Source organism: Onthophagus taurus, chromosome 7, assembly GCF_036711975.1.
Source record: "Onthophagus taurus isolate NC chromosome 7, IU_Otau_3.0, whole genome shotgun sequence".
NCBI classification, from domain to species: domain Eukaryota; kingdom Metazoa; phylum Arthropoda; class Insecta; order Coleoptera; family Scarabaeidae; genus Onthophagus; species Onthophagus taurus.
Window position 1 is genome coordinate 7,173,843 of NC_091972.1, and position 26,497 is coordinate 7,200,339.

A 26,497-nucleotide genomic window follows, 5' to 3' on the forward strand; every position below is an offset into this window, starting at 1 on the left:
AAAAACGATAGAAAAAAGTATATAATTTCGAATTAATCGTTTAACTCCAATAAATCTCCTGTAAAATCATTTTTTGATCTTATTTTAAGCATCTAACAACATACAAGAACTAACAACAACAGGTGGTGGGAGAAGCTTATGTATTCCGGTGCAATTTGAAAGATCCTACCAGACTCTCGTCGATTTCGCGTTAGTAAGCACCATCTAGAAAGCTTCCTCCCACTTTTAAGTTACCATTTCTTATATCTAACTCAATCTTAAAGTGTTCAATTCCTCATTCGAATTTCGTGTACGAAGTACTTCACAATGATATGGTTTGCTCTCTTAAAAGCGATGATTTCGTGTTAAAGTGCTAATTAAAAGTAAAAGTGAAACAAAAACAAAATGAATTTAAATTATTGTTGATTAAAGAAGAAAATACTTAGGTGAGATTAAAAAAGTTTAAAGAGTTTGTTAATTTCGTGTGTTGTTACATAAAATCCATGTGGAAATCGGACGTTGTATTTTTTGAGTAAGAATAAATTAAATGAACGTTTTGTGAGAGTGAAAAGAAGAAATTTTATGGTTTCAAAAATGTTATTAAAAGGAATTAATCGGTAGGTTTATGTCTTTAACGAAATACTTCAATAATTGTTTCTTTTTAATTTTCAGGTGGAGTTTTATCATTTTATCATCATCTTTAATAATAATCACAAAAATTGTGCCAGTTGTAAGTGATTAGAAATGATTCATTTGCAATAAATTTCAAAATTTTTAATTTTCTTAGTATTCCGAAGACACAACTGAAATTGAATATAGTAGTAGCACAAGTATATCAGTAAGTAATGGAAGAATTCAGCAAAATCAGCAAATTCAACAAGATTCAACTGAACCAGTTTTAGAACCTGTCGATATTTTAGAAAGCAATCATAGTCGAGAGGCTTTATCTCATGATGCGAGCGAACACGATTCGGTAAGTTAATATTTAATCAATCAATTTTTATCGTTAATAAAAATATCAAGAACATATTCTATTCGAACTTTAAAATGACAAAAGCAAAAAATATGAGCCTCTTTAGCTCAGTGGCAGAGCACTGGTCTTGTAAACCAGGGGTCGTGAGTTCAATCCTCACAGGAGGCAAATATTTTTTTCTATCAAAATTGTATGTTTTTATTTAAATTGGTAATAAAATTAAGTAAATGATATGTTTTTAATTTTATATCACATTTTTTATTCTGTTAATGTATTTTGTGTTAAATAACATCCAACTAATCAATTGTATAAATTAACAGGTATTTATTTTATCTTAATCCTAAAAATATTTACAATTATAGTTTTATGTTTAAGTATGATGCAAACCTTATTACACTAAACTTTACGTAGTTGCTTGCGTTTGAAGAAAAATATGTTTTTCCCATGTCGAGGCATCCCTCGAGGTGCATACCAAGTTTTTTGACATTTAAATAATAATAATACTGCCTGTGATAGCGTTTATTGATGGTCATAGAAGGACAAGTTTCAAAGCAATGTAAAGATGGCATGTTTGGCTTTAACTTCATGGACTCTGTCCATCACGTTTTCATCCACTCAGTACTGCGTCATCAGCATACAGATGTATTTTTCGTTTTTGGCGTTCGTTGTTACAATCTGATAGGTGTCTGATAGGTCAGATGCAATAAATCAGTACTTCCCAAACTTATTTAAAGTGCTACCTCTTTTTGTTAAAACATTTGTTACTGGGCCGAAAACGTTACCTTGAGGAATATTAACTACCTTGTTTCACAAGAAAGTGCCTCTACCTTGAAGAACCTAGGTAACCTAGTGATCTCTTCTGGCTTTTTTCCTGATTAATGAATCATAATAATTTGTGTTATGTAGAATCTTTTTTCACCCACTTTGAATAACTCAGACGGATTATGACAAGTCGAAGCAAGTTTCTGCTTTACATTTGTTTACATCATTTCCATTAATAATACAGAAGTCAATAACTTGAGAGTTATTTGTACACCAAGGTTGTGGTGCATTTTCTTTGACGACCTAGACAGATTGTAGCGACCTTCCGGCCGAAGTGCTATAATTGCAACCTTCTCCATTCATTATATCGTGTAGATAACTCAATATTAGATATTCAAACAGCTTTACAAAGGGTTATCTAAAAAGATCCATAATTGTATAGCGTCGTACAAGAAAAGTAATGGGGTGTTACCAAGACGGCATATACAAAATTGTGAGTATTTGAATTTGACATCATTAAACACTGTATTTTTCCTTCAATCAAGTTGTCCTTCTGCAGTTTTCACTGGCTCAATAGAAAAGAAATAATTGATTAAAAGATGATGGTTTGGAAAGAGAAAGAAATATGGCTGTAATATTTGTATGGCAGTTCGTAAAGTTATTATCGATTAAAATTAATTATGCACAAACACCGATATCATTAAATATGGCAAAAAAATGGAGTGTGCCATAAAGTAGCAAAAAGTGCTTAAACAAACAGGCTTATAAATAATTTCATTTATACCTTTTGTATTACTGCCTAAATTAAGTGTTCTTCTAAAAAGTGTACCGTAAGAGTACATAAGTCACTATTACTAAATTTTATATTTTTGTTTAACGATTTTTTATCCTTAAACTGTTATCGTATTTTATGATATTAAATAAATTCCCCTGAATGGAATTATTCCGCCTAACGTTTGTCTTAGCAACTTAAAAATACTCGGTCTGATTCTTCAAGGCCACTTTTATCATGCATATCTATTCGAAAGTTATGCCTGTAAAAATAGAAAGAAAAGAAAAAGGAGAGGAATATAATTCAACAATTTTTATTTAAGAGAAGATCTTGGAGCTGAAATTTTTCAAAATTTAATTCACTGATTTACGACGTTTATCCTACCTCTACTTGTTCTTCCTTAAAGTATCCTCTTAAAGTATTTAGGCATAATCGCCAGTTTTTCATTACATTTTTCCACATATTAGTTATCGTTCCACCTTTCTCTAGATCTCCCGATGCTCCTTCATCCTAATGATCATTTGTCTCTCATTAATTCGTTTCACTATCATATGATCGATGAGCTAATCCCATTTTTTCTCTCTGTTTAATACCCAGTCATTAATTATCTTTCCTGTATATTTGGCTGATCTTCTCACTTCCTCCTCTATCCATCAGAGCTTTTTCATCTATTTAGACACTATTTTCATTTTCTGCAGTCTCTAGCGTTCTTTTTGCTTTGGATGTCTCGGGCCGGAATTCTGCTGCATAAGTTAAGTTTCTTAACTTCCAGATATTTCGATGCCCAGGTATTTAAAGTTCATTTCCTGGTGTATGATTTTATCATCGACCATAAACTTGCATCTTTTTGTTGTTGCTTTTATCAGATTCAACTTTTTGCTGTTTTATTAATTACTGGTAACCTTTAGTCATCATACGCGTTCTCCGCCACCAGCATAAAACTTTTGGAGCATTATCTTACATTTAAAATATTCGAAGGAAGATATAAATTAAAAACATGACAGGTACATTGTACTGCATGTAGGTTACAAAAACCACTCCAGTAATAAATGGATTATACCAATACGATAAACTTGACTCTGCTATTTTCCAGTAATCTAGCACATGTCTGAGTCTAATTGCTGCGTTGCATAAATACGTTAGTATCGCGATGCCATTTTGAGGAAGTTGTTTGAATACTTCGCCTGTGATAAGATCATAATCAGGAGCCTTATTCATAAGTTGGTGTGAATTTCGTGGTGGTACTAAATCGATACTCATCGTTTGTTTGTTTGGTGTTTAGCAAATGCTTCAAGTCTTTGCATATCTCCTCTGACTCACGCTCAACCAAGATCTTAAATGGGCGATTTATGAGATTGCTCTTTTTATTTTACATGTCGCTTTCCATAATGAGTAGTCAGTCCTGCAAATGTTGATGAAAGCTCATCTTATGGAAGAGATCACGCCACTTTTGCTCATACAAAATACAAAAAGATATCAGAACTGTCTTAATTTCCTTTTTATATAATTCGCTTTAATAGATTTAATATCAATTGCAAAAAAAGAAATTGCCTCTTGTGAGGATTGAACTCACGACCCCTGGTTTACAAGACCAGTGCTCTGCCACTGAGCTAAACAGGCTTACGATTTCATGCTCAAAAATAAATTAATTTAAAGAAAAATATAAATAAATAAAAAAAATTAACATTTAAAATATTTTTTTCTCATTTATTTATGATTTTTAACAGGTTATTTTTATCGGGGATACCGGAGGATATTTGCCTGCTTTAAGATCAAGACCACCACCTCAAGTAGATGATGATTTAGATTGGAGACTTCCGGTAGATACGTGGGATAGAGAATATAGACGGTTTCGATTTAATACAACTAAAGTACAACGTAAGTCTAATTATTTTTATTGTTGAAATCGAGTTGCCTTGATTAGTGAAAAAACAAAAATACTTGAAATTCCTATTTCACCTTGCCACAGTTCGTGGCGTTTAAAAAATACAGAAAAGAAGGCCATAGGTTGGCGCAAGTCCATCCGTTCGTCCGTCCATCCGGTCTTTTGATGTTGCACAACGTCGCAACCTTCCGGTCACCTGCGAAATCGTTACCAAGATGTGATGAGATGGCCCACTTATTAAAAGCGAAAAATAGTATTGTTCTGTTCACCGATGGACGTTTATTGCGTCTGGTTTAATGATGAGCATTGTTGTTGTTTTTTTTTTGGAAATCTTCAAAACGGAAAATCGAAATCTTAATGATTTCTAATCGCGATATTGCATTAAAGATTTCTTTTTATTTTACCATTGTAGACATAGAAGCTGAATGTCAGGACGATTATATGAAGATACGAATCGGGTTTAATGGCTCTTTTACTGGCCTTGTTTATTCGGCTGGTAACACTGTTTGTTAATATTTAAAACAAAATTTATTAGCTAATTTTTTTTAAGGTTACGCATATGATCCTGATTGTATGTATATAAATGGCACCGGAAGAGACTATTACGAATTTTACATCCAATTAAATCGATGTGGAACTTTAGGGAAAAACTCTCATCAGGAAGATAGTCGGAAAAATCCTACGGTAAGATTAGTTTTAACTAGTGTGCTATGGTAGAATATAAGCCCGGGTAGCTCAGTCGGTAGAGCATTGGACTTTTAATCCAAGGGTCCAGGGTTCAAGTCCCTGCTCGGGCGAAATTTTTATTTTTTTTAAATTAATTTCTTTTTTATTATTATTTCTTTTTGTTTATTTATGTCGGTCGGGTGATTTTTGCCTACTTATAGATTAGTTTTTAGGGCATAATTCAGTATATTGCAGCTTTAACATTGTAACAGTTTTTAATGAATATTTTGAATGATTTATTAAATAACTACTAAAATCTTCTGAACACTTGCCGATTATTTTTTTAGCGTGTTTATAGTCCTTGATTGACATCTCGAACCCTAATTCTGGCAATTTCCAAAATTTTCAAAATGTCCATAGAGAAGCTGCTGAATATTTTTCTGATTCTTTCAAAAAATAGGCAAGAAGAACATCTTCTGAACACTTACCGGTGGTTTTTTAGCGTGTTATAGCCCTCGACTAACGTCTCGGAATGTCTTCTAGGAATTTCCGAAAGCAGAACATCTTCGGAACACTTGCCTATGATTTTCTTATTGTTAGTTTGAGGCCAGTCCATAAAACTTCTGTATTCTTTTCCATACTTGTCGTTCGATTTGGATAGAAGGTTCTTAGATACTTCTTCGTCGTCGTCAACAAAAAATACCTCTGTTATTTCCATTTTCCTAGAGTTTTTCCCTAAAAAAACTGAACACGCACTAAATTAACAATAAACAACACCCTTGTTTATGCCGTTAAATTGAATCTACCTTAATTACGCCACGGGTCACAAACGCCTTCATTACGCCCTTAATACATATACAGGGTGATTCATAAGTAATGGGCCAAATTGTAAATGTACGTTCAGGAGGCCAAAATAATAATATTTTCATTAACAATAATGGGTCTTAGTCTGCTCCTTACTGAGATACAGGATGTTAAAGCGAAAAAAATAAAATAGATTTTTGTTAATAGATCAGCTACTTTTCTACATAATGACTCATAGTTGACTTATAGTTTTTGTAAGGGTAAACAATAATGTGTGAGAGGATTTGAGTTAACTCGTAGATGTCGCCACATGCGCCATATGAATTATGAAACGTCAATGAGCTTTTACGTTTAATGAATAGTTTAAAACATTTTATTAAGTCTGTTCTAATGTTGTATTTCGTTTTATTAACTGGCGTACAATAAATTGTTTTATTACGAAATTTTTTTATGGTTTCAGTTTAATATTGTTATCAATTATCAATTACGGTTAGGTAAATGTCAACATTCCATGCCATGCTTGTGTCTTAACAGATTAATGCTACGTCGACCACCGTGAAATGTAGTGTAGTGAATTAGTAAAATTCAAATATCTCGAAAATCGTTAATATTTTCAAGATCAAAGAAGTATAGCTTTTTTCTACAGAAATGATGGGGCTATCCAAATTAAACAAGTATGTTGTAAAATAATGAGCGATAAAAAATTTTTAGCTGATTTCATCTAATTCATATGGCGCATGTGGCGACATCTACGAGTTAACTCAAATCCTCTCACACATTATTGTTTACCCTTACAAAAACTATAAGTCAACTATGAGTCATTATGTAGAAAGTAGCTGATCTATTAACAAAAATCTATTTTATTTTTTTCGCTTTAACATCATTAACATTATTGTTAATGAAAATATTATTATTTTGGCCTCCTGAACGTACATTTACAATTTGGCCCATTACTTATGAATCACCCTCCTGTATAACTATTATGTTTAAATTTTATTTCTATTTATTAATATAAAAATTTCTTAGAAGAATTTTATGTGGAATACCATCACCGTTCAATACAACCCATTAATTGAAGAGGAATTCGATGAACATTTTAAAGTTACTTGTGAATATGGATACGATTTTTGGAAAACTGTAACTTTTCCGTTCTTAGATGTTGAGTATGTTATTTTTTATATATTTAGTTTTTGTGTTCAAAATATGCTTCTTTTTAAAGAGAATAAAAAGTAATGTCGTTATAGAATGAAATAATTCAAAATTTATTTTTTGCATACTATTTTTTGTCGGTTCAAAGTTTTAAAACAAATTGTTTTTTTAGGGTGGCTACTGGAAATCCAGTTGTTTTTACATTAACCCCACCTGAATGTTACATGGAAATCCGCTATGGATATGGAACAACTGGAAACCGAGTTACTGGTCCAGTTCGTGTAGGAGATCCTCTAACGTTAATTATTTATATGAGGAGTAAATATGGTAAATATGCTTTTAATTAAAACTTTTTTTCTAAAACAAAGACTGAAATATCATTTTTGCTCCTAAAACATAAACATACTGGGATAGGGAAATAGAAATCTATAATGGACGAAATGTTAACTCATCATATAGACCTTAATTAAGCCAGTGAAGTGGCTTGAACTGTTGATTTCAAACCACAAATTCTCTTCACGCTGTTTTAGACACTAAACTTTTTGGTAAAACTTACGTTAATCCCATGACCAATAATCACCAGAATGAAATCAACATATAAAAAAGAATTATTTGAGTTCCAATGAATCAAACCAACACACTAGATAATAGTACAAAAATTAATCTTTTAAATATTTATAATAAAATCTTTTTACAGATGGTTTTGATATTGTTGTAAATGATTGTTTTGCTCATAACGGAGCAACAAAGAAAATCCAATTAATTGACGAATATGGGTAAATTATCTTTCCCTAATTTAAATAATGTATCATAAAAATATTCCATTCAATTTAGATGCCCAGTCGATGATAAATTAATATCAAGATTTCGCGGTTCTTGGTCAGAAACTGGAGTTTTTGAAACCCAAGTTTTCGCTTACATGAAAACGTTCAGATTTACCGGTTCTCCGGCTCTTTATATCGAATGCGATGTTAGAATGTGCCACGGGAGATGTCCGGTATGGTTTAAAATCAAAAATTTTTATAAAAACGAATTTATTTAATTTTGTATTATTTTTAGACTCAACCTTGTCATTGGAGAAACTTAAAAGGTGTTAAAAAACGTTCTATTGAACCACCAAAAAATTCCTCGACAAACAACACTCTTTCTGAAAATATTAATCTTTTCCAATCACTACGAGTTTTACAAGAAGGTGAAGTTGAAGAAGATTCTACAACACCACAACCAACAGGTAAATTAAAAACATTTTTTTTTAATAATAAATTTATTAATTTCTAATTTTAGTTGCTGCACCATTAGAAACTTATAACACAGTTTGCATGAAAACTGGTTGGTTTTCAGCGCTTTTAGCATTAGGAGGTGGTGCGATGTGCCTTTTAGGTGGAGCATTATTGGCTACTTGTACGAAAATGAGGAGGATAAGTATCGATAAAGTTTTAAGCACTAACCAATTTGAAAGTTATATGACCCATAAGGGAAGAATTAATTAAAAGTGAAGATTTAAAGATAAAAATGACTTTTTGAGTGCAATTATTTATTAGTTATTAGTAAAAAATTAAGACATATTTCAGTGATATATTTAAAAAGTAACATTTAATTTAATCTTATTTATTTAGTATTCTAGTTTTTAAGGATTTTTTATAATTAATTAAGCAAAACTAATTAAGTACCACTACGTATGTGGAGGATTAGAAATGTACTCAAATTAATCTTCTCCTTCCATACGTAAAATAAGTATTTAATCACACTGTGTAGTGTTTTTAAATACTTTCTCCAACATTAATTTAATACATGTACATATTAATTTTTAGTTTTTATCAAATATATCGTATTTTTTACTTCGAAAATCGACTTTTAATGTCACATTACAATCAAATTTTCCAACCTAAACAGGGATTATTAGTAATCCCAAAGATACCGATATCAATTGCGGGTTACTCACAAACCTGATAGAAAGTGAATTAAACACAACATGTTAAAAAAAGTTGTAAAATCTTGTAGTGTTTTTACTATTTTCATATTTTTTTTAATCGCACTAATTCTTTGCTTATTATCTTTAACACATTCCGCCGCTGTAATCAAAATCTTTTATAAACAACTAATTCAAAAACAAAATAAAAGGTAAGTTTTAATTCTAATTAAATTAGATTTTAATTTAGTTTAAATAAATAGAATTTTTTTATTTTTAATTTAACAGCGACATCTCTTAAATTTTATTCGAACTAACCAACTGTCATTTTGACATTAATCCGCATTAATCACAAAGTTATTTGTCATCAACATATTTTACAATTACATTTCTAATTTTTAAAACACAAGTTTACACGCAATGTCTATAAATCAAGGTTAGTTCAACTTTATAATCGAAGGTTAATACGAAGAAGATTTCATTATTGTGTTTTTGTAGATAATCGACCTGAACTCTATGAAGAAGTTAAGTTGTATCAAAACGCTCGTGAACGAGAAAAATTCGATAACTTAGCCGATTTGTACGCCGTTATTAATACGCTTCAACAATTAGAAAAAGCTTACATTAGAGATTGTGTTACACCAAAAGAATATACAGGAGCTTGCAGTAAATTACTGGTGCAATATAAAGCAGCCTTCAGACAGGTTAAAGGCGATGAATTTCCTAATGTAGACGCGTTTGTGCGCAAATACAGAGTAAGTATTAAACTATAAATAAAAAGCAAAATATATTTATTTTTATTATTGTAGTTGGATTGTCCGGCTGCTTTGGAACGAATTAAAGAAGATCGTCCAATAACAATAAAAGATGATAAAGGAAACACCAGTAAATGTATAGCAGATATAGTTTCATTATTTATAACATTAATGGATAAATTAAAATTGGAAATGCGTGCTATGGACGATCTTCACCCAGAATTGAGAGATTTAGTGGATACAATGAATAGATTGAGTATCCTCCCTGCAGAATTTGAGGGAAAACAAAAAGTTGCAGAGTGGTTAAACACTTTAAATAATATGTCTGCTTCTGATGAATTATCAGAAAGTCAAGTTAGACAGCTTTTATTCGATTTAGAATCTTCTTACAGTGCTTTTAATAAAGTATTGCATAATTCATCATAAAAAACTAACAACTGTCTTGTTTGTGCTTTTTTTATTTTGATGTAAATTTAAGACTAAAAAAATTATTGCTGTAGATTTGAAGTTATTATAAAAATTAAGTTAAGTTATAAATTTAATGAAAATTTGTTATTATTTTGTAATCTATTATATCTATAAAATAAAGACTTAAACTTAATTACAAGTATTAGACAACCTTCTGCTCTGACATGTCCTACCAATGCAGGCTGTAGAAGACACTATAAGCACTGATATTGTGCTATCAGTACTGTCAGATTTGATGGGATCACTACCAATGATTACCAAATTGTATTGCCTATGATATTGAATGATATATTACTGCCTATATACTGGTCAGATATAGGCAGAATACACTCAAACTCCACAAAAACTATGTTTTTACGGGTATTTTTGAAGATTGCATCATTGGACCAATCTTTATAGACGGTAATTTGACAGGAGGCTTCTTCAAATATTTGAAGACTTGGTGTACCCTTAATTGACATTGTTGAGAACGATGAAAGATACTCGGAACATATATTTTTCCAGCAAGATGGCGCTCTACCGCATTATGCCGTTGCAATTAGGGAGTTCTTACATAGAAACTTTCCCAGTCAATGGATAGGTCGAAGAGGTGCTGTAAATGTGGCCAGCCAGATCTCCAGACCTCTCACCTTTAATTTTTTTTTATAGAGGAAGAGTTATCCCAGCGCATTATTGATAAATGCAGGATAATAAATAACTCCTGAAATGCTGGAAAATGTTAAGCAAAAATTTGAACAAAATTTATACACTTAAACTTGTATGGATATTAGTGGTGCTAACTTTGAATAAGTAAGCCTTTTCTTAAGGTTTAAGAATTTGTTTTCTTAATGAATAAAATGTTTATTTTTAATTTTTCTTATTAGAAATATACATATTATGTTTAGTGAAAATTGAGAGGTGGGATATTTCGAAAATAAATCGTTCTAACAAATTTTTTTTGTGTTGTATCAATAAAAACAAGACCTATACTATAAAATGATGTATCACTGGGGTGTGTCATCCCCCTAAGCGGGGATGACACCCCCGCTTAGGAGGGTAAAGTTTGGGGTATAACCTCTGTACAATTAATGTAAAGTAATTATGCAACCTCGACTTTTTACTCATGTTGTTTATTAATTTTACTGATGACAAGAGTAGCAGAAAACTAGAAATTGATAAACAAAATCACCAAATATGGAAGGAAAAAATGTTAAGGGAACAATTCAAAGGAAAACACTCAGGATTAGCTGTGCGTCTCTTAAGATGGCTAAACTGTATAATAAGAAATATTCAGCAAAAACGAAAAATTTTCTTTCATTCTGCCTCACTACCAATATCAATGCCCAAAAGATGTGATAAGGAATATAAACAAACAAATAATAAATACATATAGAACTTAAAAATTTATTTCCAAAAAAACTTATTCATTAGGTACTTCAATAGTACCCTCATTAATTTCATCTATAACGTCATGTGGATTTTTACCATCAATGGTACAACCAACAGATTGAGCGGTACCTAAAACTTCTTTGCAAGTTCCACTTAATGATCTCGCCATGGAACGTGGTCTCATTTGCTTAGCAATTGCAATTATATCTTCCATAGTAACATTTCCACTGTGTTTAACTAAAAACAAAAATAATTTGAAATTAAAAATCCTTTCTAAAACGAATAAAAAAATAACTGTACTTCTTTCTGAGTAACACACCTAGTATTTCGTAGGCATGAGTTGCAATAAAAGAAGGCATTTTTTAGCAACAAGACATGTTTGAATAACAAACTAAATCATTTTATCCAAAAATCTAGGTCTTATTGCAAATATAAATAATATATAAACTAAACTCACTATTTTTTTGCTTCTTTCTATCTCGTGGTGGTTCCTTCAAAGCTTTAATAATTAAGGAAGCCGCAGACGGTACAACAGAAATTGTGGCTTGTCTGTTTTGAATTTTTAATTGAACAGTGATTTTAAGCCCTTTCCAATCAGCGGTTCCTTTAGCGATATCATCACCAATTTTTTTTGGAGACTAAAAAAAGGCAACAATTAAACCTTAACCTCAAAATTTTATAACAACATTTTTGGACGATTTATTATAATTTTAGTTAAAAAGTGAATACTCACGAGACCTAATGGACCGATTTTTGGGGCCAAAGACGATGTAGCACCGACTTCACCACCGACACAACGAAGGTAAACTAAACACGAAAACAATGTTAGGTTAGAATCGATTTAAAACACGATTTAAGCACTTACCGAATTTAACTTCTGTAGGATCGAACTTTGGCGGCATATTTAAGGCGTTTTTAATAAATTAACGCTGTTTATAAGCGATATATTACCCGATGAATACGGATAAATATTATTTTTAATCACGCTGTTGAACAGACGTGAACTTGAAAGGACGTGAAATTCGTTCGGTTTGGAGTTTTTTGATGACATTTTTAGTAATAAAATAAAAGTAACTAAATTTTATATTTCTGTTTTTTCTATTTAAATGTATTTTTATAAATAATTAAAATTAAAGAATTAAAAAGTAATTTGATTTAAAGTAGTAAAATTAATTTCTATTAAAAATAACAAATTTAATTAATGATACCTAACTTCACATTATTTACATAACCTTAATTTGTGTTGATGTTATTGTATACAATATTTCTTGATAATCCAAATCATGGAAGCAACCCGTTATGGATTAGATCACCAAAGATTTCTCTCTTACGTTATTAAAGAGGGTTGTTTACAAACAAGTAGGGCTTTAGAAATTTGTAAAAATTTCGATATTGGTATTTTCAGGTTATAAATTTTTTATTTCTTTTTTAATCAAAGTGTTTTTAGATTCCATTAAAAACGAAAAAGGTTTAAAATGTTTTATTCAAACCATAAACGAACGAATAGGAACGTACAGCATGCACATTTCAGTTATAAATTGTGAAATAACTGGAATATCTTATGTGGTATTGAACGATATGGCCAACGATGATATTAGTAGAATGCAAAAGGGTTTTAAACCAATCGAATTAAAATACTTTGAGATGATAGTAAAAAAAATTTTTTGTTCTAAATCCAAACAATTACTGATTAATCAATGTTTGAATTATTCTTCAACATTACCTGTTAAAATTTCCATCACTGATGCTGAAGTTTTATTAGAGAAATGGAAAAATCTAGGTTATTTTGTTTTAAATGATGATATGGTTTATTTAGGAGTGAGGTGTTTAAGTGAATTTGCTCCATTTTTCTGGAAGTATTGTGAGAATTATGTGAAACGATGTGAATTGTGTTCAGAATTAGTGGTGAAGGTGAGAATAAAAAAATTTTGTGTAAATGGAATAAGAAGTTGGTTTACAATCAACAGGTTTACAAATTCTTTTATAAATTGTTTCTTGAGCGAACCATTTATGGTCTCTTCCTTTATTTCCAGTAAATGTTTTTTTATAGTTTTAAATAGTGCTTTACATTACATAAATTATGCAGGGTGGGCAAATTATACAGTCAAATTGTCTTCTTTGAAACAATTAAAAACAGATAACTTGGAAACCAGTAGACTTAGACAATTTAAGCAAGACTACCTTATTTTGTGTAGAATTGTCCTTCAGATTTCTGGTACTAATTCACCATATCTCAACTGACAAAATAGTTATGATTTGATTTATCAAAGGAGCAGTGTGTATCTAGCGCCCTCTATGAGCAATCACAAAACAAGTTTCAAGTTCGTATTTCTCATGCTTGAAAACGTAAAACTACCAAATTTTATGTTAATAGTACAAAAACCTTCAAAATTATCAAGAAATTTCGAAATAAGTATTTAATTTTCAACACCCTGTGCCTCGAAAACTACCGTATAAGAGATGTTAGGTTAAATTCTTTCTGAGTCACTCTGTATATCGGGTAGGCAAACCAACCAACCTTACACCGCGACCTCAAATATCTATTGTACACCAATAGATAACATTATCAAATTTCACCACTCTTAGCGAACGTTAATACCAACAAGTATTAAGTACCAACAAGTTGAGGTGCGTAACCATGTGTAAGGCAACAAAATTTGCTGCGCTGACACACTGATACTAACGCACCTAAGTGAGTTAGCGCAATGTATTAACTCAATTGCGCCATAACACAGTTATTGGATGCATAACATGTATCTCTCGCCGGTCAACTGCGTCTTTAATCGGCACTTAAAGATACCCATTAGAACTTTAATACTGCTGACCCTGTGTGGAAAAGAATTTGTCATAGAAATAATGTTAGTCGAATTGTTTAACAGGTTGGGTCTGATACGCCTAAAGTCATATACATTTATTAGATTTATTAAATATACAGTTATTTATATTAAGCATTGGTTGAGTCCATTGTTACCGTTTTTTCATCAGCAGTAGTATTTTTAATATCGGTATCAGTTTCCCCATAAGTAACAAATTCATTGCTTTCTCCAAATTCTTGAATATCATTAAGTGTTGAACTAGTATCATCCTCTTCTATTACATTTGGTGTATCTTCTACTATTAACCAATTTATTGGAGTATATCTCAAGCATCTGTAAAACATTTAATACATTTATTAAAAATAGTAAAAATGAAATTAGTGCCATGTTGCAATCTTCTTCAGTAACAAAGTTCAAAAGTAACAAAGAATCCTTCATCAAGTGCAGTATTTCTTTCCTCTCTCCTAAGTAATCTATCCGTGATGGTCCTGTAGATGTCTGTATCCAGTGTGACATTATCTTTGTCTGCAGGCAAAATGATTATATCAGCTTTTTTTTATACTATAGTTTTCTTTTCGGCAATGCCAAATTAGACTTGGTGGTTTGAATGTGTTAAATACTCTTATTTTACTCTTGATTTTTCTTACCTTTAATCCTGTTTCTGAAAACGATTGTAACATGGCAACCAAAAGATGAAAACCTCGTATTTACATATCAGGACAATAACAAATGTTAAAATGATTTAAAATTATTATTTTTAGGGAAGAAGTTGCGCTAGTTGTAAAGTTACAATACATGGTTACTGTTTAAATAATTTTTCACGACAAGAAAAATGTCCACATTGTAACAATGATTGGCAAGATATTGAACAATCCAATGAAGACACTTCAAGTGAAGAAGAATGAAAGAAATCAAGAAAAGAAAACATCAAATATTTAAATTTATTTCTGTTTTGGTAAAGATAAGAAAACTTCAAAGATCAAAAATAAAAAAATTACGTTATATCCGGTTCCGACCATCTTATTATAACATTATTACCATGTTCTTCCAAGTCTTTCATTCCATCTCGAGTAACAATAGTTCCATCAACTTTTACAACAACAATTTGAGGAATAAAAGAAATTGTATACTTTAACTGAAGCAACCTACAATAAAACGTATTCTTTAATCTAAACGTCTTAAACATTTTTGACTTACTTTATTGTTGGTTCTTTTAACGGTACAACAAACCAACCGTGATGATGAGTTTTAAAGTGTTTCAGCATTTCCGCTTCATCGGTGTCAAAAGAAATATAAATGATTATTATTCCACATCTCCGATGACGTTTAATAGCCTAAAAATTATTTCAGTTTTTAAAAAGCAAATTGTAAATTCTAAACGCGTATTGACTTCTTGTAAAAGACGTAATTTTGTAAGAGACGAATCGCATTCTACACAAAACGATGCGGAAAAGTAAAACGCGACCACATCTTTATTCTGTAATGCTTTTTTCGTTGGAATTTCGTTCCCCAAACAGTTTATCAAATAAGGACACGGCAAATCTTCCATTTATAATATTTTTGAAAAAAAATTAGAAACATTAAATAATTGATGTAAAAATAAAATGTGACACTTTAAATTTCAAATTAAGATTACATGTAAATAAACGTGAAGTTGGTCATTAACGATAGTGTGTTTCTTATTTGGACCAATAACAAATATTTATTATACTAAATAAGGAAATCATCATTAATGAAATGTAATAATTAGATATATAGAAGAGTAGTTGAAAAATAAAATCTTAATAATAATAAACTTAAAACGTTGGTAGTTTGTATACAAATGTGAAGTTAGTCATATTTCCGTGTGACGGCGCGTGTTTCTGTAAAATAATAAAACCACAATTTTATTTTTCAATAATTTTAACAATCTCTTCGTATTAATTATAATAATAATAAATCTTTTAAAACACCCCAATGGATGACGAAGCGGAAACTTACAAATTATGGCGCATTCGTAAAACAGTAATGCAAGTAAGTTGACCTAACCTCAAAATCATAACATTCTAATTTTATTTCTTTAATCATTAGTTATGCCACGATCGGGGTTATTTGGTGACCCAAGAAGAATTGGACCAAACTCTGGAACAGTTTAAAGAACAATTCGGTGATAAGCCAAGGTAAAAATCCGAATATTTTGTACCTAGAATGAACCTAACCTCAACTTACCCATTTTAGTGAAAAGAAACCGTCGCGAACGGATTTAACCGTATTGGTGGCGCATAATGATGATCCTACAGACCAGATGTTTGTTTTCTTTCCTGATGATCCAAAGATTGGTATAAAAATTATAAAAATGTATTGTCAAAGGATGCAAGAACAAAATATTCATCGAGCGATTATCGTTGTTCAAACCGGGATGACTCCTTCTGCTAAGCAATCGTTAGTAGATATGGCTCCTAAGTATATTTTGGAACAATTTTTAGAATCCGAGTTGTTAATTAACATTACCGAACATGAACTTGTACCAGAACACGTTGTTATGACTCCGGAAGAAAAACAAGAATTACTTGCTAGATAGTATCCTTGAAAACTTGTTGATTGAAATAAGTTAAATTTTGTATTTTCCTAAACTATTTTTTTAGTAAATTAAAAGAAAACATGTTAATGAGAATTCAAGCAGGTGACCCCGTTGCAAGATATTTTGGATTAAAACGAGGACAGGTAGGTTTTAATTTACACTCAGCACTTACATGGTTTTATTCCATCATCATTATTGGTGTATTTAAATTGACAATTTTTAATAAATGTTGTATGGGTACATTCAAAAGTCAATTGAAAATTAATTCTAGATCTGAAATTAAATATTCCATATGGGTTTTTTTGTCACCTAGACAATAACATTAATGTCACTTGATTTACATCCTATTATTGTAATATAAGGGCACAAGGGTCATAAGCTTTTATTTTTTGATCAATAGTAGAAATATAATAAATGAGTAGTTTTTAAAATTTAAATCCCATCATAAAGAAAAGGATTGCATATATTATTGGTGCAGATGGATATTTTAATTTGGTATCACATCAGGTTTCGTGATATGTCGCCGGTGGTGGTAACGGTTTGTTGGCGCATACGGGATGTTTTTCACATTAGTTCGTTGCTCTAACCCGTATATGCGCACTTGCCGATCGGAGCGGTTAAAAATTTTCAGGTGGCTGGGTTTAATTCGCTGAAATAGTTAAATAATAAGTGGCCGCCAGCAGATGTACAAACAGCAGTTAAACCTATATTTTTTTTGTATTAAAATTCGTTCAATCCATGTGCTTTATAAATACTAGATGTTGTAGGTGTTTGAATAAATATTTATTTAATTTATTTCTTTCCAACGGTTAAAAAATTAAAAATGCAGTAGTAGCTGATTAAATAAAGTTAGTATTAAAGTGGATGGAAGACATGCGGGTTCTTTAGTGGTCTATTAAAATGCCCCTTTCCGGTCGTGTTGCAGGTGGTTAAGATCATAAGACCATCAGAGACAGCCGGACGTTACATTTCCTATAGACTGGTATGTTGAAAAAGCATCGAAACGAAGAAGGACGGCGGCCGTGGTGGTAGTGGCGTAAAAAGGACAACATGAAACTACGGGCCAGTGCGGGTTGCCCTAACGGCACTTCTTGTGGGAAACGCAGAAGGAAGAAGGAAAAACGGTCCGCGACGAACGGTCCGGGTTGTTTTGCGTCGAACCCGACCACTCTGCAATTCCATTCTCCTTCTACCTACGCGCTTCCGATATTCTGTTCCTCCTAATTTTTTTTTGTATTTCTGTTCAATTCCGTTCCCTTTAGGTCTCCGCCTGGTTTTGTTTGATAGCAAAAAATAGGTTCGAATTTGTGGGTGTTATTCTAAGGGTTAGATTTCACAGTATCGTTTTTTATCCATCGATTTATCATAGAAAATAAAGATAGAGTAAGGTTACATTATTATACGATATAAAAATTGTAATAAAATTCTTTTTGTAATTGGAAATATTTCTTGTATAATTCTGTTTCGATTTAAAATTTTCTTTCTACTTCCAACCCTTAATTTTATTTAACTTCCCTTCACGAAGAAATAACGTTTTCAATTTCAATGAACCTCTCCCAACAGCAAAAACAACCAGTACGTCTCTGTCTCTCTCTCCCCACTTCTCCGACCCCCTCCTCTTCTAACTATTCCTCTCAATACAAACCTGAACATCGAAGGGGAGTAGCCCTGGCTTGATGTATTGGACAAATAAGTGTATTTACAGGGCGAGCCGCAATCATAGTACGGGGGCGCTGACCATTCCTCTTCCACCCCCTCCCTCCCACCATTGAAACCCCTTCCGCATCTCTCACCCGTCTTAAGACGATCGTGCCCTATTGCATTCATCTCGGTCAGAACCCGGTCCTGTATCGATTAACAATAAGTGATAAACTTTGCATAATTTCGTCGTGTGGGGCCCCCCGGTGGGGGTGCGACAGGCGGCGCGACGCCCTCTCACGGCATCCGACGCCGGCCGCCTATCGATCGCGCGTCATCCCGCGCGACTATTGCCAATCAATGCCGCGGCAATTACGCCGGCGTCAGCCCTATTGGCCGGCGCGACATCAGCGCGAACTTGCGATCTGGCCCCAACTGACTATGGGAGGTATGCCAACGTCCCGACGCCTCACTTTACATCTCCAAGAAGATAAATATTTTATAGATCGAAAAAATTGTAAAAAAATATCCAACGTGTCATTAGTATTGAAATTTATTAATTTATATACATCCTGTAGTCATGTGATGTCTACGTTCAACTTTATTGCGATCTTAACATGGTTTAAAACAAGAAAAGTTTGATTTGTTATTCCAAATTTCTACAAATCGTTATAATAGACTTCTATCTATAGTTTCTGTGTACAAAAATATCTCTTCTTCACTTTCTCTTATAAACAGCTCACGTATATGTTCATTTTGCTTATGTGAATTATATGGTTCAAGCGTATGCAAGGTTTTTCTGCTCAAATTAGTTGCCTTTCTGCGTCACTTCATATATATAATATGTAAGTATAACCTGGCAGATAGCTTATCAAGTTAACAACTACTGGAGTGGTGGGCTTCAGTACTAATAGCAACTTATGAGGTTGAGCCTGATAAAATCGCAAAAGAACTCTTACTTTTGTGGAGTCAACTGAAATAAAATGTTTCTTTACGATTTTGACTTTATCTGAATATTCGATTTTGCAAAAAAATGCTTTATTAAGACTGCAACTATAATCTGGGTAATGAATAAGTTAAGTGTGAAATGAGAGCAGATCGTTCTATTATAATTTACAAATCACCGTGGTTGTACTAACAACAATAATAATATTCTTTGTGCTAATTGGAAGGCTCCTTTACACAGCACGGAGTTGGCGTTAATGGAAAACTAAGGATGTGGAATCTTTGCTACACAAAACACATGAATTTTCTGTTCAAATAAATGTTGCCGTTCTGTTAGTTGCTCGAAGCATTCAATACTTACAGTTAGTGTTGATCTGGCATTTTCATCGTAGTAAGTAGTTGTAAAGCCCAGCCCTGGCCTTCAATTTTCTAGGATTCTTATCAGAAATATTTTCAACATTTGTATAAAACAGTTTCTCTTACTATTTAAAATACAATAATGCCTCTTTATAGATTAACCACTTCGAAATGATGGCGTAGATATTGACTGGTTCCAGATTGTTTGAACGCATTGATGAGAAGAGGTTTACTTATGAAAATCAAAATACTTATGTGGATATGGTAAGTTTTGAAACTAAATCACATTTTTTTGGCCTATTATTAGTGACAAATATCTGCTCCTATTTACTGTGATAGGGTATGATTTTCAGTAAATTATCAAAAAAAAAAACCTAACTCACCTAAAAAATTTATCTTAATGTTTCCACTGTACAGGGTGGGCAAATTTGGGTGTTATTATAGGCTATCTCAGAAACTATAAGAGATACGAAAAAAGTAGGTGCCATGTCCCGGTCTCTTTTTTCGAGACTAAGCCAATCCCGCAAACACCAAACCTCTATCTTCTTTTGTTTTTAAGTTATAGCCAAAAAGTCAAATTTTCGTGATTTTAAAAAATGCTCATATTTCGTTTATTTTTGAAATTAGAGAAATGGGGTTGATACGTTCTTAAGACACTTTTTTAAGTAGAATATACTGCCGTTGAAAAGTTTTAAATATACTTGATGATTTTTGAGATATAACACAAAGTTGTGTTTTTTTAAATACAAACTATACTTGATTATGATGTTAAAGAAAAGAGCATATTTTTAGCTTTCCAATGATGTATCGCATGTATGGTGTATTTGCAGAAAATAAGCGTTAATTTTCAATTCGAAAATAGTAAGCGCTAATGTTCAAAATTTTGATTATAGTAGGCGTGTCCGGACAGTAAATACTACCTAGTGGCTATAATATATGGTTTTGCACGAATATGACAGAATAAAGTTGGTTTTGTACCATTATTCAGGATAAGTTGGTTTTGTACCAACGAATAAAAACTTTGAATAGTTAATTTAAATTTCTCAGCATCTTATCCCTGACTTTGTTTACCAATAAAAAATGATTAGCATTTAAAGTTTGTTTATTAAAAATACAAGAAATGTATTAATTAATGAATAATTAAATATGGACAACTTCAGGAACTAAACAGTCATAAACTGTCATCTTCTTCTACTCAACTTACTGGTTGTAAGATTAGAACAGTTCGGTATCAATGAATGAAATCTTCGGTAGTATTTTCCCAGTTTTCCCCAAACATAAGATGTAGAAGTTTTTTGATATCAGCAATCTTTTCTTTTGAAATTGAGTGAGATAGAGGAAAATTAGGAATCATAAACTGGGAGCGGACTTTCGGAGAAACACCGTTTGAATGGGGATATGAAGACTTATGTATCATCTTCAAAGCGGACTCCAATATATTCTATATTTAATTTTATCGTTTTATTTAAAGATAATGCGGAACTTCTTAAACGGGAAACTTGTTTCGCAAAATTCATGAATGAAATGACAAGTAAACTCACGTTGCTATAGTAACTAAGTAGTATTTAGCGTTTTCTTCGCCTACTATAATTAAAAATTTGAATTTTAATCTTTAATATTTTAAAAATTGAAAAATAACGCTTATTTTCCGCAGAAACATCATGCGTGCGATACATCATTGGAAAGCTAAAAATATGCTCTTTTCAGTAATATCATAATAAAGTATAGTTTGTATTTAAAAAAATACAACTTTATGTTATATCTCAAAAATTATCAGCTATGTTAAAAATTTTTCAACGGCAGTATATTCTACTCAAAAAAGTGTCTTAAGAATGCATTAACCCCATTTCTCTAATTTGAAAAATAAACGAAATATGAGCATTTTTTGAAATCACTAGAATTTGACTTTTTGGCGATAACTTAAAAACAAAAGAAGATAGAGATTTGGTCTTTACGCGATTGGATTAGTCTCGGAAAAAGAGACCGGGACATGGCACCTACTTTTTTTGTATCTCTTATAGTTTCTGAGATAGCCTATAATAACACCCAAATTTGCCCACCCTGTACATACCACACCGAGAATATTAGAAAGTCTGTAAGTCTTGTTGATAAAAAGAACGATGCCATGTGACATCTAAAAGACAACACCAAACATTTGATGAAAATTCCTGCATAACAAATTTCATCTGCTAGTAACAGGTGTGCCATTTTGTTGTAACCGATGTTTCTTTTGAATAACTTGACAACCAGCTGTCAAATCGCCATGTTTGATGGCGCATTAGAAAGGTCATTGTAATACAATTTTAACCATGATTTGCTACACACCTAAAAAACATGCAGAAATTGTGAAATTCTAATCCAAAGTCAAGATCCGTATTCGCCGTAATGATAACGCTATATCTGCTGTAAGTGTCGATATTCAAGAGCTTCATCAAGTGTCCGTTCGGGGTCCAGGTCAGCAGTTTGACCTTTGTACGATGATGATGTGGCGAATTTTAAAGTTGGATTTGCACATTGGTTCCAACAAGATGATGCAACTGCTCGATTAACAATGGATTTGCTGCGTACCATGTTTCCGAGTGGAGAAGTTCGTAAGTGGCGATTACGACTGGTCAGCGCGTTCGCCTGATTTACCGCCTCCTGACTTTTTCCTGTGGACATACCTTAAGAGCAAGGTTTATGTCAACAAGCTAGACACTCTTGAGCAACTTAAGGCCAACATACAGAGAGATAACGCCCGAAACACTCGCAAAAGTTATGAAAAACGAATCAAATCTCAATAAAATGATGGTACTCAAATAAAATGTTGAGTAGTTTTCAAGTTATTCAACAAACAACATCGTTTACAACAAAGTAGCTCATCTTGTAGAAAGTCACTAAAAAAGGATTTTAAAATCATAACATTTTACACTTGTGACAATAAATCTTGTATAGATGTAACCTAAACGAGATATATTTGCTGCTTATGTATTAACGAAGATGATACATTTTTTTAGGGGTTTTAGCGTACCAGGTGTAAAATGTCTTACAAGAACTTCGTCGTTATACGAATTGGTATAGTTATATCTAGTAAAAAATTGTTCACAACCCTGCATCAATAGCAGCGAGGTTCGAAATCGTAATCATATCTGTTGTTTTGCAAATGCAGCGGTCTAACTCGCTGCGAGAAGCTAATGATGTATGGCTAATGGTGTATGATTATATCTAAGTTATTATAAATTATATTAATATTTTTTTAGAGATAAACAAATAATCAGCTGAGATTGTTGTCGATCCGAATAATATACAGCTCGTTGGTTTCGAGCGTCACGTGTATAGTTGTCGTCTTCGATGTGCGTGCCACCTTCCCCTCGTCATCGGGGGGGCCGTGGGTCACCCCCACCCCCGCTCTCCACGCCATGTGGTCACGGGTCCGGACATAAACAAACGACATTACGCACGCGGGGGTCCCGTCAGCTGTGTATGGAAGTGGGGAGTTGGACGCGTGCGCATTACGCCTTCCGTTCGCCGGTTCCGTCGTGACGGCAGTCGCGGGCGGCCGTCGCGTCTCCAGTGGTGAAGTCAGTCAGTGAGAGTGCGTCGTCGTCGATGGCCGTTGCCAGGCGGTTGTGTTGTTCCCGGGCGTCGGGCGGCGGCGGTGGTGGTGGCGTCGGCGTCGGACCGCTTCTCCTAAGGGAAGTGGCCGTGCGCAGCCCGGACACGCTTCTTGATGTGACCGCGCGGATCGTTGCCGAAAACATCCCGTTCCAGAGGATCGAGGAGCGGTACGACCGGATCCCGGAGCCGGTGCAGCGCCGGATCATCTACTGGTCCTTCCCGAGGAACGAGCGAGACATATGCATGTACTCTTCTTTGTCGCGAGTGCCCCCCGTGAACGCCGCCACCGGCGAGCTCCAGAACCTATCCTTTTGCAAGGGATTAAAGTTACTCGAAAGTGGATGCGTAGACAATGTTTTACAAGTTGGTAGGTTACTCCTCGTTTTATTATCCTTCCTAGCAAACTAGAAAACTTTGACTAACCTGAGAAAATTCTGTAAAAGCGCCTAGGAGGTGATGGATTTGAGTTGTATTAATCCCATTAATTGTTTAGAGGAATCCAACTTGATCAGCGCACAAATAGAATTTACGTATTGCGGTTAATTGGTATTCTAATTTGAGCACCTCTAATTGATTGTCGTTTGTTTAGTACCAATTTGCTGTTATGGTAATTCATTCGATGTATCGCGAGCTTTTATTCTATATATTGATAATCGATATCCTAACTTCGATATGAATTCTTATGAAAATAATTACACTATCAAATTATTACAGAATGCACTAGAATCACATCACATTTTAATGACATTTATTGCTCCCACAAAAAAAAACTGGACCATTGTTTGCTAAAAAGATAGCACATGATTAAAGTATGCAATTATAAGGGCAAACTATAAATAAAAATTATCACTTTTTATTCTGTTCTAACAGGATATGAAAAGAGGAATTTTAGCAGAATTTGTTAAAATTAGATAATTACTTTCAGGTTAAATTCGTGAGTAACCTGAGTCTTTTTGTCATCAAAAACGTGTAATTTTTGTAAATATTCTTATCTACATCCTCGAAATTCGATTAACAAAAAAAAATCACCGATTGTTTACTAAGTTATTACTTTTCCTGACTTGTCATATCATTGTGTTATTTAAATTCGTAATGAAACTGTATCGTATCTATATTTAGTATTGAATGGAAAATAGATATCCTCCGTTAATACACAACGCAGATAAGAGTATGAAAGTTCAACTTATTTCACAGCTGTATTTGTATTTTAACGTAATCTTAATTTATAATTGTCGCAGCTTAACGAGATTCCAAAGAAAAAATGTTGTATATAATTCGTTCGAATCATGTGGAATTCAAAGACACACATTTCCTGTTTATCAAATATATTTAATGATGCGTAAATGGGATTTACACGTTAGAGTTAAATGGCTGTGGTGGTCCTCCGTTATTGGTTGACCATTTAACTCTATTCGTATACGAATTATTGCTCGTTTAGACCTAGAGAGGATCATTGTAATAGTTAGCGAACTATGCGTAACCAATGTTTTACACACACTAATCGAATTAAATTTACATGAACGTTAATATTATTTAGTTTTGATTATATGTGTGGGATATACAAGGTGATTTATTATTGAAATTTAAGTTGTAATCAAAATATGGATATTTAAGGAAGTAAGGAAATTGCAAATTATATTCAAGTCCAAGTCATAAGATTCAGTTCATCAATAATAATTACCAACTTAAAAAGCCCAAAACTGTAAATAAACAAGAATTGAAGTTTTCGGAATGAAAGTTTGAAAAGAAGGAGAAGAAGAAAAAGTAATCTTTATGAAAGTAATCTTCACATACCGATCCAGACGAAGAAAAAATTTTTTGGTGTAAACAGATACTAAATGATAGTGAATACGAAGAAAACTTCAACAAGTTGATGTAGAGTATTAGAGTGCACAGAAAACTGAAGACATGAAGAAAACAAGGACAGAAAAGTTAGAAGTGTAAGTCATAATATGCCTTGTTCACCAATAAAGAAAGGATAAATATTTTTAATAAAGTTTGGTCAATGAATTGTGGCGAGAAGTACTTATCGACTCTTCTAATGGTGACTATTACAGCTGTTTTTGAAGAGACAAGATAAGACAATCAGGTTGTGTACAACAAAATTTCATAATGTTCTTGATATTGGACTCTGCAGCTAGATCTGGTGTAAATTCACTGCGTTCAATTACGTCTTTTAATATTGTTAATGACAAGAATATTTCTTGTCAATCCCAGAAAAGGTGTGTATGCAATTTTTACTTAGCTTATAAGGCAAAAACTTAAAAGAGGAACCTTATACATCGAAAGAAGAAAAGAGATGCACAGGATGAGAATAATTTTGCGTTCACTGTTGATTTAGATCACATTTGCCGAAGCTCATTTCAAACGTATCCGTTATAGAAAATTAGATTATTATATATTATAAAACTGAATTACCAATACATAATCTTACTCTTTAGAATTTGAGAATCACGTATCGATACAGTTATCTACACGTAAAGAATAAAAACAGTATTCTTGTCAGTACTTTCCTTAGTATTTGGAAAAAAATTTCATTCAACCTGGAAGAAAGTTACGGCAATAGTTACCAATGTTTTTGCTTTAATATACCCAGGTGATACTATAAAGTATAATTGGCGCTAGTCTGGTAACTGTGCAATACTTCCTATGGGGAGAAGCAATAATACAAATCCAGTTTATCTTTATAATGCAAAATTGAAAGTTGAACAAACTAATTATGAGCTTTTTAAGCTTTTAAAATGTCGTTACAGCAAAGTTTTTGAATAACGTTATGACAATATTCCACGTATTATTTCCATTAGTACATGTATTTGTTTACGTTCTAACATAATTTATCTACCTGAAAAACATGTAGCTACACCATTACTTATGTAAATCTTTGTAACTCAACAAGAAAGTAACGTAACTGTATTTTAGAAATCGGTAAAGTCACCAAATGAGTTTTAAGTAATTCTTCATTTGAAATTGTCACGTTTTTATGATTCCTGTAAAATTGAGAGAAAATGGAACTATCAGATTATCCGAAAATTTTGGTTAAACATTTTTTTTACTAACAATACACTAAAAATCATTTTTAATGTCCATTAGATAT

The 26,497-nt window shown here is 32.5% G+C and overlaps 7 protein-coding genes and 3 non-coding genes across 13 annotated transcripts in view; 7 read left to right on the plus strand and 3 right to left on the minus strand.

Annotated features, from left to right (window-relative positions):
• The first annotated feature begins 170 nt into the window (after positions 1 to 170).
• LOC111422859 (uncharacterized) lies at positions 171 to 8,837 on the plus strand. Of its 2 annotated transcripts, none has more exons than XM_023056114.2 (12): positions 171 to 596; positions 652 to 709; positions 767 to 952; positions 4,214 to 4,364; positions 4,784 to 4,867; positions 4,922 to 5,055; positions 6,868 to 7,004; positions 7,163 to 7,317; positions 7,688 to 7,766; positions 7,825 to 7,987; positions 8,050 to 8,221; positions 8,275 to 8,837. In XM_023056114.2, the coding sequence occupies exons 1-12, from the start codon at positions 562 to 564 to the stop codon at positions 8,478 to 8,480; spliced, it is 1,560 nt and encodes a 519-aa protein (XP_022911882.2). In that variant the 5' UTR covers positions 171 to 561; the 3' UTR covers positions 8,481 to 8,837. The 2 variants fall into 2 exon arrangements, with proteins under 2 accessions (XP_022911882.2, XP_071053788.1); XM_071197687.1 differs by having other exon boundaries at positions 6,871 to 7,004.
• Positions 1,049 to 1,120, plus strand: TRNAT-UGU (transfer RNA threonine (anticodon UGU)). Its single transcript has one exon. It is a non-coding gene; the product is annotated as a tRNA-Thr (tRNA).
• On the minus strand, positions 4,035 to 4,106 carry TRNAT-UGU (transfer RNA threonine (anticodon UGU)). The gene has a single exon. It is a non-coding gene; the product is annotated as a tRNA-Thr (tRNA).
• On the plus strand, positions 5,096 to 5,168 carry TRNAK-UUU (transfer RNA lysine (anticodon UUU)). Its single transcript has one exon. It is a non-coding gene; the product is annotated as a tRNA-Lys (tRNA).
• A 397-nt stretch (positions 8,838 to 9,234) lies between the features above and the next one.
• On the plus strand, positions 9,235 to 10,255 carry LOC111422793 (vacuolar protein sorting 28). Its single transcript, XM_023056028.2, has 3 exons — positions 9,235 to 9,335; positions 9,398 to 9,654; positions 9,709 to 10,255. The coding sequence occupies exons 1-3, from the start codon at positions 9,320 to 9,322 to the stop codon at positions 10,078 to 10,080; spliced, it is 645 nt and encodes a 214-aa protein (XP_022911796.1). The 5' UTR covers positions 9,235 to 9,319; the 3' UTR covers positions 10,081 to 10,255.
• A 1,230-nt stretch (positions 10,256 to 11,485) lies between these two features.
• LOC111422783 (ribosomal protein L12) lies at positions 11,486 to 12,503 on the minus strand. Its single transcript, XM_023056015.2, has 4 exons — positions 12,356 to 12,503; positions 12,224 to 12,297; positions 11,948 to 12,128; positions 11,486 to 11,727 (listed from the first exon to the last, which is right to left on the minus strand). The coding sequence occupies exons 1-4, from the start codon at positions 12,390 to 12,392 to the stop codon at positions 11,522 to 11,524; spliced, it is 498 nt and encodes a 165-aa protein (XP_022911783.1). The 5' UTR covers positions 12,393 to 12,503; the 3' UTR covers positions 11,486 to 11,521.
• A 202-nt stretch (positions 12,504 to 12,705) lies between these two features.
• On the plus strand, positions 12,706 to 15,310 carry LOC111422831 (Non-SMC element 1). 2 transcript variants are annotated; one of them, XM_023056074.2, is made up of 3 exons: positions 12,706 to 12,885; positions 12,938 to 13,401; positions 15,068 to 15,310. In XM_023056074.2, the coding sequence occupies exons 1-3, from the start codon at positions 12,774 to 12,776 to the stop codon at positions 15,209 to 15,211; spliced, it is 720 nt and encodes a 239-aa protein (XP_022911842.1). In that variant the 5' UTR covers positions 12,706 to 12,773; the 3' UTR covers positions 15,212 to 15,310. The 2 variants fall into 2 exon arrangements, with proteins under 2 accessions (XP_022911842.1, XP_071053346.1); XM_071197245.1 differs by having other exon boundaries at positions 12,716 to 12,885; positions 12,938 to 13,140.
• LOC111422832 (nucleoredoxin-like protein 2) lies at positions 14,381 to 15,960 on the minus strand. The gene is made up of 4 exons (XM_023056075.2): positions 15,697 to 15,960; positions 15,504 to 15,640; positions 15,305 to 15,451; positions 14,381 to 14,639 (listed from the first exon to the last, which is right to left on the minus strand). The coding sequence occupies exons 1-4, from the start codon at positions 15,853 to 15,855 to the stop codon at positions 14,435 to 14,437; spliced, it is 648 nt and encodes a 215-aa protein (XP_022911843.2). The 5' UTR covers positions 15,856 to 15,960; the 3' UTR covers positions 14,381 to 14,434.
• A 181-nt stretch (positions 15,961 to 16,141) lies between these two features.
• On the plus strand, positions 16,142 to 18,309 carry LOC111422833 (DNA-directed RNA polymerases I, II, and III subunit Rpb5). Its single transcript, XM_023056077.2, has 5 exons — positions 16,142 to 16,319; positions 16,377 to 16,465; positions 16,524 to 16,865; positions 16,931 to 17,009; positions 17,792 to 18,309. The coding sequence occupies exons 1-5, from the start codon at positions 16,263 to 16,265 to the stop codon at positions 17,855 to 17,857; spliced, it is 633 nt and encodes a 210-aa protein (XP_022911845.1). The 5' UTR covers positions 16,142 to 16,262; the 3' UTR covers positions 17,858 to 18,309.
• Positions 18,310 to 23,365: 5,056 nt separating this feature from the next.
• Positions 23,366 to 26,497, plus strand: part of LOC111422834 (zinc finger SWIM domain-containing protein 5-like) — a 71,001-nt gene continuing 67,869 nt past the window's right edge. For both annotated transcript variants that reach the window (XM_023056078.2, XM_071197243.1), the window contains exon 1: positions 23,366 to 23,770. In XM_023056078.2, coding sequence (XP_022911846.2) covers positions 23,395 to 23,770 — 376 coding nt within the window. In that variant the 5' untranslated portion in view covers positions 23,366 to 23,394. The remainder of the gene's footprint in view (positions 23,771 to 26,497) is intronic.

Excerpts from the sequence above, each read along its gene's own strand:
- LOC111422831 (XM_023056074.2), top strand. The coding sequence starts at position 12,774 with ATGGAAGCAACCCGTTATGGATTAGATCACCAAAGATTTCTCTCTTAC. Across the intron at positions 12,886-12,937 it reads TTGTAAAAATTTCGATATTG|ATTCCATTAAAAACGAAAAA; the intron begins GTATTTTCAGGT and ends AAGTGTTTTTAG. Across the intron at positions 13,402-15,067 it reads GTTCAGAATTAGTGGTGAAG|GGAAGAAGTTGCGCTAGTTG; the intron begins GTGAGAATAAAA and ends TATTATTTTTAG.
- LOC111422859 (XM_023056114.2), top strand. The coding sequence starts at position 562 with ATGGTTTCAAAAATGTTATTAAAAGGAATTAATCG. Across the intron at positions 7,005-7,162 it reads TTTCCGTTCTTAGATGTTGA|GGTGGCTACTGGAAATCCAG; the intron begins GTATGTTATTTT and ends TTGTTTTTTTAG. Across the intron at positions 7,767-7,824 it reads CAATTAATTGACGAATATGG|ATGCCCAGTCGATGATAAAT; the intron begins GTAAATTATCTT and ends CATTCAATTTAG.
- LOC111422793 (XM_023056028.2), top strand. Across the intron at positions 9,655-9,708 it reads CGTTTGTGCGCAAATACAGA|TTGGATTGTCCGGCTGCTTT; the intron begins GTAAGTATTAAA and ends TTATTATTGTAG.
- LOC111422833 (XM_023056077.2), top strand. The coding sequence starts at position 16,263 with ATGGATGACGAAGCGGAAACTTACAAATTATGGCGCATTCGTAAAACA. Across the intron at positions 16,320-16,376 it reads TTCGTAAAACAGTAATGCAA|TTATGCCACGATCGGGGTTA; the intron begins GTAAGTTGACCT and ends TTTAATCATTAG. Across the intron at positions 16,466-16,523 it reads CAATTCGGTGATAAGCCAAG|TGAAAAGAAACCGTCGCGAA; the intron begins GTAAAAATCCGA and ends TACCCATTTTAG.
- LOC111422783 (XM_023056015.2), bottom strand. The coding sequence starts at position 12,392 with ATGCCGCCAAAGTTCGATCCTACAGAAGTTAAATTCG. Across the intron at positions 12,298-12,355 it reads TCCTACAGAAGTTAAATTCG|TTTACCTTCGTTGTGTCGGT; the intron begins GTAAGTGCTTAA and ends TTTCGTGTTTAG. Across the intron at positions 12,129-12,223 it reads AAATCGGTCCATTAGGTCTC|TCTCCAAAAAAAATTGGTGA; the intron begins GTGAGTATTCAC and ends GCCTTTTTTTAG.
- LOC111422832 (XM_023056075.2), bottom strand. The coding sequence starts at position 15,855 with ATGGAAGATTTGCCGTGTCCTTATTTGATAAACTGTTTGGGGAACGAA. Across the intron at positions 15,452-15,503 it reads TTAAAAGAACCAACAATAAA|GTTGCTTCAGTTAAAGTATA; the intron begins GTAAGTCAAAAA and ends GTTTTATTGTAG. Across the intron at positions 14,640-15,304 it reads TGGTCGGAACCGGATATAAC|ATGCTTGAGATATACTCCAA; the intron begins GTAATTTTTTTA and ends AATGTTTTACAG.